General features: G+C 39.4%; 1 protein-coding gene across 1 annotated transcript in view; it reads left to right on the top strand.

The window, feature by feature from the left end:
* CLCA4 (chloride channel accessory 4) overlaps positions 1–10,292 on the top strand; it is a 31,944-nt gene extending 21,652 nt beyond the window's left edge. Inside the window, exons 11-14 of the mRNA XM_006169705.2 lie at positions 828–1,095; positions 2,007–2,177; positions 2,973–3,206; positions 9,819–10,292. Coding sequence (XP_006169767.1) covers positions 828–1,095; positions 2,007–2,177; positions 2,973–3,206; positions 9,819–10,273 — 1,128 coding nt within the window. The 3' untranslated portion in view covers positions 10,274–10,292. The remainder of the gene's footprint in view (positions 1–827; positions 1,096–2,006; positions 2,178–2,972; positions 3,207–9,818) is intronic.
* The last annotated feature ends 1,107 nt before the right edge of the window (positions 10,293–11,399 follow it).

Genomic DNA, 11,399 nt, shown 5'->3' with positions numbered 1-11,399 from the left:
GGGGATTTCTCACTTTCTGTCTCTCTGTCTCTGTCTTTCCAGTGAGTGCATGCGCCCTGTAGCAAAAAACCTCTCAAAAAAAAAAAAAAATTGTCGGGAACCAGCAGTTAGCGTAATGGCTATGTCGCTGGACTCCCACGTAGTCTACTGCGGTTCGTGTCTCGGACCCGGTGGCTTAAATCTCACGCCGGGCACGTGTGCGTGCGTGCCCAAGATCCTGGGAGGAGAATGGAGGAGAAGGGATTGCGGCGTGACCATCCCCCCTGGGGGGTGATTTCTCGCTTTCTGTCTCTATTCTCTGTCTGTCTGGCGAGCGCACGCGCCCTATAGCGAAAACCTCTCCAAAAAAAAAAAAAAATTGTATATACTTTCTATGCCTGGTGATCTGAAAATTATAATGCCAGGGAAAAGTTGTTTTTGTTTGCTTGTTTTAATTCTGCATTAAAAGGCAGAGGATAGTAAAAACTATGTAGGCCAAGAACTTCGGGAAGAAAATGTGGAGTCTGTGCTATTTGGTGTATAGATAGCAACAGAATCCTTGCCTCTTAGTCCTACAAGGTTCACAGAATTTATAGATTTTGAAAGTAAAGAATAAGGCAACCTTTCTGAAATTTATCTTCTACAGCTGAGATATCATAGACACCACGAATGACACTAGTTGAGGTCCCCTGTCTGAACTGCCTCAACTGTCATCTTTTTACCCTCAAGCCTTTCAAAGCCTATTTATTCTACACTACATGCATTAGATTTCTTACAGAATTTCATAATGCAACACCAAAAAATAAGATAATCATGGATAGTTACTATATCTCCACTTAAATTTTTAGGTGGGCATTTGGACCTACAGCCTTCAAGCCAAAACAAGTCAGGAAACATTAACTATTGCAGTAACTTCAAGAGCAGCAAATTCTTCTGTACCTCCAATCACAGTGAGTGCTAAAATGAATAAAGACACAAACAGCTTCCCCAGCCCAATGATCGTCTATGCGGAAGTTCTACAAGGGTATGTACCCGTTGTTGGAGCCAAAGTGACTGCTTTCATTGAATCAACCAGTGGAAATACAGAAGTTTTGGAACTTTTTGATAATGGTGCAGGTAAATCACAGGTTTTTATGAAAAAAACCCTACATTTTCATAATCCAGGATGTTATGGGTCCCAGTATGGGCAAGTAGGACAGGCACCAAAAGAATCCATATACTATAGAATAATGGTAGGACAGCAAGCCAGTAGGAAATTCTACATAGGTAAAACCTACCAAGGACTAGAGGCTGGCAGGTGGCATGGTAGTTAAGATGCTGGACTTCCACATGCCTGACTACAGTTCAAGTCCTGGACTTGGTAGCTTGCTTTCTCACTCTTTCTTTCTCTCTCTGTCTCTCTCTGGTCAAACTGAATAACAATAATAAATAAAATACTTCTTTAAAAAAAAACTACTAAGGACTTAGCAAGTGTCGTGGTAAGTATACAATAAAATTTTTTGAGAGGTTTTTCGCTAGAGGGCGCTTGCGCTCGCCAGAAAGACAGAGAGACACAGAGAGATAAAAAGCGAGAAATCACCCCCTGAGGGGATGGCCACGCCACAATCCCTTCTCCTCCATTCTCCTCTTGGGATCTTGGGCATACACACACACGCGCACCTGGCATGAGTTTAAGCCACCGGGTCCAGGACTCGAGCCGCGGTTGACTACATGGGAGTCCAGTGACATAGCCATTACGCTAACTGCTGGTCCTAGTACACAATAAATATTATCAGTTTATCATTTAGACAACAAATATAAGTAATCAGTTAGGAAGGTCACTTTCAGGACACTGAGGGGACATCAAGAATTCAGGGCCAGCGTTTCTTAGGGAGTCATTACTAAGAAGTCTGTCCAAATAGGGTGAAGTACAAGCAGCCAGATGGAATTAAGTACAGAACTTGGGTCCCTGGCAAGGGCTTGTCTTAGAAAACACTCAAATTTCTCCTTTTCTTTGTTATAATTTATTCCTCCATTTCCATAACAAGGTGCTGATTCTTTCAAGAATGATGGCGTCTACTCCAGGTATTTTACAGCTTTTAAAGAAAATGGCCGATATAGCTTAAAAGTACAGGCACAAGGAGGAAAAAACTCTGCCACACGAAGCTTTAGGCATCCACCGAATAGAGCCCGTTACATACCAGGCTGGGTGGTGGATGGTGAGTATCTCAAGGTATCTGAAATTCAGTGCTATCTTGAATAATACTTGAGTTAATATAATTGTTTTGAATATTTTATGTCTAAAAGTAAATCGTTTCCCTAATCTAGAATTAAGTTCTTAATAATTTTTAATTTGCCTCTGAATTAATCTAAACTTTGGTACAGTGTCTGAAACCTAGTGAACACTCCATATCTGTCAGCTAATGTTATGTTAATGTGGAGTACTTAAACTATATAAAAAATAGTATGTTCGATTTTCAGTTCAGGATGAAGGAAACAGACCAATATGTTTCAAGCCTAAGTAAAAACAAGTGATAGAATTTATCCTTCGGATTGCATTAACTATGAAAGCTATATAAATGGGTAGACATTTATTTGGAACATTTTTGTTAAATCAAAGAAAAACTGTAAAGTGATGGAAGGGATTAAGCATGTGTTCTTTGCCAGCTTTTCTTTCTCTGTCTTTTACCTTGTAAATATAAGGACTTTTAAAAAAAATTTCACATTCAACTACTGTATCATTACAGCATACCAAGTGAATTTTTCCATCACAAATACACTATATATTGGTTTAGCTGAAGGTAGCAACTGGAATACATCCAAATACTGCTCCTTAGCTCTTGCAGAATTGTCCTACTTACCGGATGCTTATGACTGTGTCACCAAATTAGTAAACATGTGACTGTACATATGGGGAGGGAACAAAAAGACAAATAGGGTAGGAAAGGTGACTCATTGAGTTCTAAAAATACTAGCAGTTTTGCCCATTATAAATTAGAAAATGTTTAATGCAGGGAAAATTGAAGGGAACCCACCAAGGCCTGAAAATGCTGAAAATACTCAAACAACCGTGGAGGATTTTAGCAGAATGGCATCTGGAGGTGCATTTGTAGTATCACAAGTTACACCTGGTTCCGTGGCTGATGTGTTCCCACCAAGTCAAATTACAGATCTTGATGCCACACCTGATGGGGATGAGATCACCCTAACATGGACAGCACCAGGAGATGATTTTGATGTTGGAAAAGGTAAGGATAAAGTGTCACGTGGTTATGACAAGTGAAAAATGCGGGCTGCAAAAGCAAGGGTCAGCGAGGAAAAGAATAATTTTTCATTGAAAACTTAGCAAAGTATTAATTTGATGATTTTTGTAATCATTCAAATGTGAAACATTAGAACTTGGTCCTACTTTTTATATAAAGAATGGTACCATTTGACAGTTAATCTATTTATTTAAATATATTTTTATTATATTTTAAGATATGCAATATGAAGATATTACATATATAATATTGAGTTATCAGAAAAGTCGTGATGCATTTTTGTTTTTTGTTTTTTGGGGGGTTTTTTTGCTATAAGGTGTGTGCGCTCGCCAGACAGAGAGAGAGAGAGACAGGGAGAGACAGAGAGACAGAAAACAAGAAATCATCCCCGAGGGGGGATGGCCATGCTGCAATCCCTCTCAGGATCTTGGGCACACACGCACACATGCCCGGTGTGAGTTTTAAGCCACCGGGTCCGGGACACAAACCATGGTCGACTACGTGGAAGTTCAGTGACATAGCCATTACGCTAACTGCTGGTCCCCTATGATGCATTTTTGTATAGAAAAAAATACTTCATAACTTTTCTAACAACCCAATAAAATGGTTACTATATGAAACAAATGAGCATAGCCATTATCTCATACAGCTATCCTTAAAAAAAAAAAAATTTCAGATTCTTAGGCTACTTATGTGAAACCTCCCTCTTTTTCTTATTTGTTTGCTATTGAGTGCAGAGAGGCAGAGAGAGGGAAGAAGGGAGAGAAATCACCCCCTACGGGAAATGACCATACCATAACCCCCTTCTCCTAGTCTCCTTTTGGGATTTTGGACACCCCCACTCCCCCCAACCACACCCACCACAGCATGATTTTCTTTTTTCTTTTTTTTTTTTTTTTTTGGAGAGGTTTTCGCTATAGGGACAGGCACTCGTCAGACAGACAGAGAGACAGAGAGACAGAAAGCGAGAAATCACCCCACAGAGGGGATGGTCATGCCGCAATCCCTTCTCCTCCATTCTCCTCTCGGGACCTTGGGCACGCACGCACATGCGCCTGGCGTGAGTTTTAAGCCACCGGGTCCGGGACGGGAACTGCAGTCAACTACGTGGGAGTCCAGCGACATAGCCATTACGCTAACTGCTGGTTCCCAAAATTTCAATTTCTTCTTTGACCCATTAGGTGTTGAGAAGCACGTTGCTTAATTTTCACAAATTTGTGGATTTTCTAAAATTCCTTCTATTACTGATTTTTAGTTTCATACCATTGTGATCAGAAATAATACTTAGGTTGATTTTGACCTTAAATTTGTTAAAGCTTGCTTCATGGCCTAACATGCAGTCTGTTTTGGAGAATGTTCCATGTGCACTAGAAAATAGTGTGTATTCCACTGCAGTTGGATGGAAAGTTGTGTGTCTGTTAGGTCTATTCTTTTTTTTTTTTTTTTTTGAAGGGGTTTTTTCTTTAAGGATTTTGAAGAGGTTTTTGCTATAGGGCACGTGTGCTCGCCAGACAGACAGAGACAGACAGAGAGACAGAAAGTGAGAAATCAACCCCCAGGGGGGATGGCCATGCCACCATCCCTTCTCCTCCATTCTCCTCTCGGGATCTTGGGCACGCACACACACACGCCCAGCGTAAATTTTAAGCCACCAGGTTCGGAATGCGAACCGCGGTCGACTACATGGGAGTCCAGCGACATAGCCATTACGCTAACTGCTGGTCCCTCTGTTAGGTCTATTCTAAAGCGCTGTTCAATTCCAGTATTTCCTTAATAATTCTCTACAGGTTGGTCTGTCCATTGTTGAGAATGGGGTTGAGAGTGGGGTTTTGAAGTTTCTGTGTATTATTATGTTGTCTATTTCTACCTTTATGTGTATTAATGTTTGTTTTATATATTTAGGTCTTCTGATGTAATGTACATATATACTTACAACTGTTATGTCCTCTTGTGAATTAATCCCTCTATCATTACATTAATGACTTAGTCTCTTTCTGTACTTTTTGACATGAATTGTATTTTGTCTAACATAAATACAGCTACCCCTGCTCGCTTTTGGTTATAATTTTCATGGAATATCTTCTTCCATCCCTTCACTTTCAGCCTATGTGTGATCGTAAAGCTAAAGAAGTCTTTTGTAGGCAGAATGTAGTTGATTGCTTGTTTTTTTTTTATTAACTTGGCCACTTTATATAACAGTATATAATTTTATACTGATATCAACTTAACTTCTGTCGCATACTGTAGATTTTTAGAATCTCCCAGACAATTTAAAGCTTCAATATCACAAGTCACATTTTTTTAATGATTTTTGCCGTAGGGCACATATGCTCACTGGAGAGAGACAGAGAGGGAAAGTGAGAAATCAACTTCCCTGGGGGATGGCCATGCTGCAATCCTTTCTCCTCAATTCTCTTGGAATTTTGGGCACACACATACACACACACACATGCACCCAGTGTGATTTTCAAGCTGCTAGGTCCAGACTTTTTTTTAAAGAGGTTTTTGCTATAGGGCACATGCGCTCGCCAGAAAGAAAGAGAGAGAGACAGAGAGACAACAGGCAAGAAATCACCCCCCGGGAGGATGGCCACACCTCAGTCCCCTCTCCTCCATTCTCCACTCGGGATCTTGGGCACACATGCACACACACCTGGCATGAGTTTAAGCCACCAGGTCTGGGACTCAAACTGCAGTTGACTACATGAGAGTGTAGCCACATAGCCATTATGCCAACTGCTAGTCCCAGCCAGGTCCAGACTTAAACCTTGGTCAGCCATGTGGGAGTCCAGCGCCTTAGCCACATGCCACCTGCTGATCTCACAATTTACATTTTTTTATACTGTGTATTCCCCTTAACAACTTTCATTGTAGCTAGAGGCAAATAACCATTTTGTCTTTTAATCCTTATACTAAGATGTAAATGATTTGCAGACCATTATTACAGTATTGGGGTATTCTGAGTTTGACTATTTACCTTTACCACTCAATTTTATACTTTTGTATATTTTATATTAGTAATTATTAGTAATTAACATCCTTTTGTTTCTTCTTGAAGAATATCCTGATATATTTTTTGTAAGGCTATATAGTGGTGATGAGTTACCTGAGCTTTTGCATGTCTCAGAAAGAACAGTTTTCTTTCTTTTTTTTTTTTTTTTTTTTTGGAGAGAGAGAGAAAGCGAGAAATCATCCCCCAGGGAGGATGGCCACACCACAATCCCTTCTCCTCCATTCTCCTCTCGGGATCTTGGGCATGCACGCACACGAGCCCAGCATGAGTTTAAGCCACCAGATCTGGGACTCGAACCGCGGTTGACTACATGCGAGTTCAGTGACATAACCTTACGCTAACTGCTGGTCCCAGAAAGAACACTTTTCTGGGTATAGTATTCTTGGCTGGCAGGTTTCATTTTCCCCCTTCTTTTCAAAAAATATCTTTTCTTATTACTACTTCTTTTTCCATTAGATCACTGTATATCATTAGAACATACAAAATTAATTTTCCCAGCATGAATACACTGCATATTAGTCCAAAGATATTACCATATACATTATCAACAGATAATTTTCCAACTTTGTAGCCCTTAAATGCTTTGCTGCTTTTTTTCCCCTTGATTCCCTGCCTCTCATCTTCCTCCATTTCCCACCCTCCTCCCACAGTGTCTCCAATAGCTACAGTTGCTTTTATACCTTTCAATCTTTCAGTTTCTGCCTTTGAGGGCAGACATTCATTATATATTAAAATGAGCACATACAATGCCCTTCTTTCATAGTCTGGCTAGCTTTGCCTAGCAGTACATCTTCCATATTCATCCTTCTATCAAATGCCTACATCTCATTTTCTTATGGCTGAGTAGTATTCCATACTGTATATGTGCCACACTTTTTCAGTCCATTCATCTGTTCATGGACCTTTGAACTGGTCCCAATTCTTAGCAATTGTGAATAATGCCACAATAAACATGGTATTATTTCTTCAGTGGTTGTGAAGCTGTTCAGTATTAGGTTAGTTTCCATGTTTTTGTGAATTTTTGAGGTGTTTTTCTGCAGTTTTCAAGTTTAATTCCATCATAGTCAGAGGAGAGGCTAGATATAGTTTCTATACATTTGAATTTGTAGAGGCTTGTTTTGTGCCCTTTCCTGTGGTCAATCTACGAAGTGTTCCATGTGGTGGTGAGAAAAATGTATATCTTGTGGTTGCTGGGTAGAAAGTTCTATAGATATCTCTAAAGTCTATTTGATTCCTTTTTATGGTGTCTCTCTCCTCCTTCAAGTCATGGAAGGACTTCCTCATCTCCTGGAGTTTATTGTCTCTTTTCTCTTGCATCTCATTTGTTTTCTATGAATATTCTGAATTCTTTTACTGACATGTCTGTGAGCTCTTTTGTGCTGTCTGTGGATGATGAGTTGTTATGTTCCCTTGAGGGAGAAGTATTTTGTTTCATATATCTTGTGTCTCTGCACTGGATTTTTGTCATCTGATGAAGTATACACTTCTTCCTAATTTTTTTGGATGGATTCTTTAGTGTTAGTGGAAAAGAACAGTTCTTCTTCCCACATGTGTTCTTGGTAGGGGAATTTGTCTTTGAATTGGAATAGGGTGTATCTAGCCAGGTTCAGGTGCTTGGATCCTCTAACAGCCTCTGAAGATGAGATGCACCTGGAACTGGGCTGGAACTATGCAACTACAGAAAAAAGTGCAAGTCCATACAGCATGCAGGTTGGTAAAATGAGGAATCTGGAGAAAAACAAACAAACAAAAAAAACAAACAAAAAACTGACTCCCTGAGATTCAGTTGTGCAGGCTGTTGGAACTTGCAAATGTACTAGAGGGGCAGCAGGACACAAAAGGATCCAAAGGTCCAGACCTGCTTAACAGAAAACCGACAGGGAGATTCACAGCTGCTCACCTTTAGTGGCTGCCACCCTAGGATGCTGCTGTGCAGGCCAGTGGAAGGAACTTGGAAAGGCACTTGGAGAGGGGGAGACTGCTAGTGGGACAGAAATGGATGGCTAGCAGGTTTTTGCTTTCAACACTATCATTCCATTCTCTTCTGGCCCACAAGGTTTCTACAAAAAGTGTGCTGATAGTCTAATAAAATCTCTCCTTGTATGTATGACATGTCACTTCTATTACTTTTAAAATTTGTCTTTGACGTTTTATAGTTTGATCGCAATGTGCCTCAACAGAGACCTTTTTTGGTCTGAGCTTGATCAGATCTAGATGTTCACATCTTTCCTAAGACTTGAGATGCTTTAGAGGCTTGGACCCTGGAGACACAACACAGTTGCAATTTGGATACCAGAGCCAATAAACCACAGTGGCAATTCAGGTCCCAGGAGATGAGGCACTGCAATCTAGGGACTCAGGACCCTGGGATGGTGGGATACAAAGGAGTCCCAGGCTGTGAGGCCAGGTATAGCAACACTAAGGACCCAATGGTGCAGTACAGCTATGGCTTGGGCAGGGAAAAATATAGCAACTCCATTCCCTGGGGAGGTGAACTCTGCAGGACTAGCAAGTTTCAGGGGAGCACAGTGATACAGTTACTCAACTTGGAGGGTAGGGTGTCCCAGCTCAGCCAATGGTATGTTTCCTTGGATCATGGGGTGCCATGTCAGTACAACCCTGAAAGGTATGGATTCTCTGCTCAGCCAAGATACTAATTCTCCATAAAGCAGGGTGCCACTTCAACTCAGATGCCACAAACTATGATTGCTGTGGTTGACCAAGACAGAGATTCCACCTGAGGCAGGTTAAATTAGACCTCAAGGGGGAGGGCACAGCAGTGACTGGGATACATAAATTGAGAAGCTCCATGGCAGCTTGGCTTCATGAGGTATGGTGTAGCAGTGTTTAACTCCAGATGGAGGGTCACCAGCTAAGGGTGATGGAGCCGCAAAAAAACTTCAGGAATGGAAAGGAATAGTGGCTACTCACTCAAAGAACAGAACACATTCTAGTAGTGGTTTTAGTTCCAAAAAAGTGCAATGCAGTAGCAACTCTTGCTACAAAGAGATGAGCACAGTGTTGGCTTTTATTTGGGGGTGAGGGTAGAGCTGTGTGAATTTGAGGCAGCTCCTTCAGTTGGGCTTAGCACCTGTGAGGACTGCGTAAGTCCTTAGTGATGAGGACTGTAGGTGACCTTAGTGGTAACAGAAACTGCTGGGGTTCCCTTGCTTAACTTTGCCCACAGGGAGATGTCCCACTTGGTTCTGAGCTGATTCCAATAGGGGATAAGGTGTTGGAAGCAAGGTGTTTCCTTCCCTTCTTTTAAGTGGCCATCCTGAGTTTTTATGTGCTTCAGGATTTCTGCTATTTCTTTGATATATCCCAGTATTCTCTTTCAATTATCTTCATCAAAATATAGTTGTTTATTATGGCTTTGGTTGTCTTCATACAGTGGAAATGAGTGCTAAGGGCTTCTGGTCAACCATCTTACATCTTGGTGTCTCTCTTAGCAAAATTTAAGAATCAGAATTTAGCTTTTTTGAAAATGAGTAAGGCTTTTTCTGTGAGTATAAGCTTTCAAAACTAAACAGCATTTTCTAAAATAAAAAGTAATATGCCATTTATCTTTTTTTGTGTCTTAGTTCAACAGTATATCGTAAGAATAAGTGGAAGTATCCTTGATCTAAGAGATAATTTCGATAATGCTCTTCAAGTAAACACTACTGATCTGCTACCACTTGAAGCCAACTCCAAACAAACCTTTACATTTAAGCCAGGAAATATCTCAGAAGAAAATGCAACCCACATATTTATTGCCATTCAAAGTGAAGATAAAAGCAGTTTGAGATCGAACATATCCAACATTGCACAAGTAGCTTTGTTTATTCCTGAAGCAGATCCTAGTCCTGATGGAAATAATCCTAACCCTGATGGAAATCATCCTAATCCTGATGGAAATAATCCCAGTTCTGGAGTTAACATTTCTGTGTTGGTGTTGTCAGTGGTTGGATCTGTTGTAGTTGTTAGCATTATTGTAAGTACCACAGTGTGTATTTTAAAGAAGAAAAGATCAAACAGACCTAGAACAGGGTTTTAAAACAACAACAACAACATAAGTAAAGGATATTTATGAATTTTAAAATTCATTTTGTGTAGTAATGACAAATGATTGAGATGATGGGTATACTAATTACCCCGATTTAATCATTGTTCTTTGTATTTTTGTACTGAAAAATCACATTGTACCCTATGATTATATTTGATAAAAAAATGTATTTTAGTTAAAAATAGTAGAGGTATGTTAACAAAATATTATACAGTTTTAAAATATAAATTTAAAAATAAAATAATCTGTCCTGTGTGATCATAAACTCATAAAAATACTTTTAAGAAATCCAGAATTATACTTTGCTTGAATAAATTTAAGTATCTAGAGGTGTGTAAAAACTAAATCAACATTAAAGTTTAATAACTTTGTTTACTCATTTTATTTATCAGATCATATGTAATGATTACTCATTTATTTATTATATTATATGTAATGATGAATAAAGATTTTTTTTCATATTGTTTACCTGGCTGTATACTGTTTAATATAAGAATTTTCTGAAATGAGAATTCAAATTTCATCCCAAGAAATTAAATTGCCTATTTGAGTAGTCAAAATACAAGTATAAGAAAGCAAATAACCAAATATGTGAAGAAAAGACTGCTAGATCTAAAAGGAGAAATAAACTGCAACAAACTAATTGTTGGGGACCTCAACACCCCATTGTCTCCTTTAGACAGATTAATGAGACAATAAGAGATTCAGGACCTAAATGATACCATCAATCAGATGGACTCAAGAGACATCTATAGAACTTTCTACCCCAAAATGACAAAATATGCATTTTTCTCACCACCACACAGGTACCACATAATAGGGCACAAAACAAACCTCTACAGATTCAAAGGCATAGACACTATATCTAGCATCTTGTCCAACCATGATGGAATTAAACTTGATATCAACTTCAGGAAAAACTCTCAAAAATACACAAATACATGGAAACTAAATAACCTACTCTTGAGTGATGTCACAACTACTAAAGAGATTAAGACTGAAATCAAAAGATTCATGGAAACAAATGATAATGAGTGCATGAGTTTCCATAATCTCTGGGACACAGCAAAACAGTCACAACAAGGAAGTTCATAGCAATTAGTGCGCATAGGAAAAA

Source organism: Tupaia chinensis, unplaced genomic scaffold (assembly GCF_000334495.1).
Source record: "Tupaia chinensis unplaced genomic scaffold, TupChi_1.0 Scaffold147417_1, whole genome shotgun sequence".
Classification (NCBI taxonomy): Eukaryota; Metazoa; Chordata; class Mammalia; order Scandentia; family Tupaiidae; genus Tupaia; species Tupaia belangeri.
The sequence above is the reverse complement of the archived record's forward strand: the minus strand, read 5'-3'. Positions and strand labels throughout refer to the sequence as shown.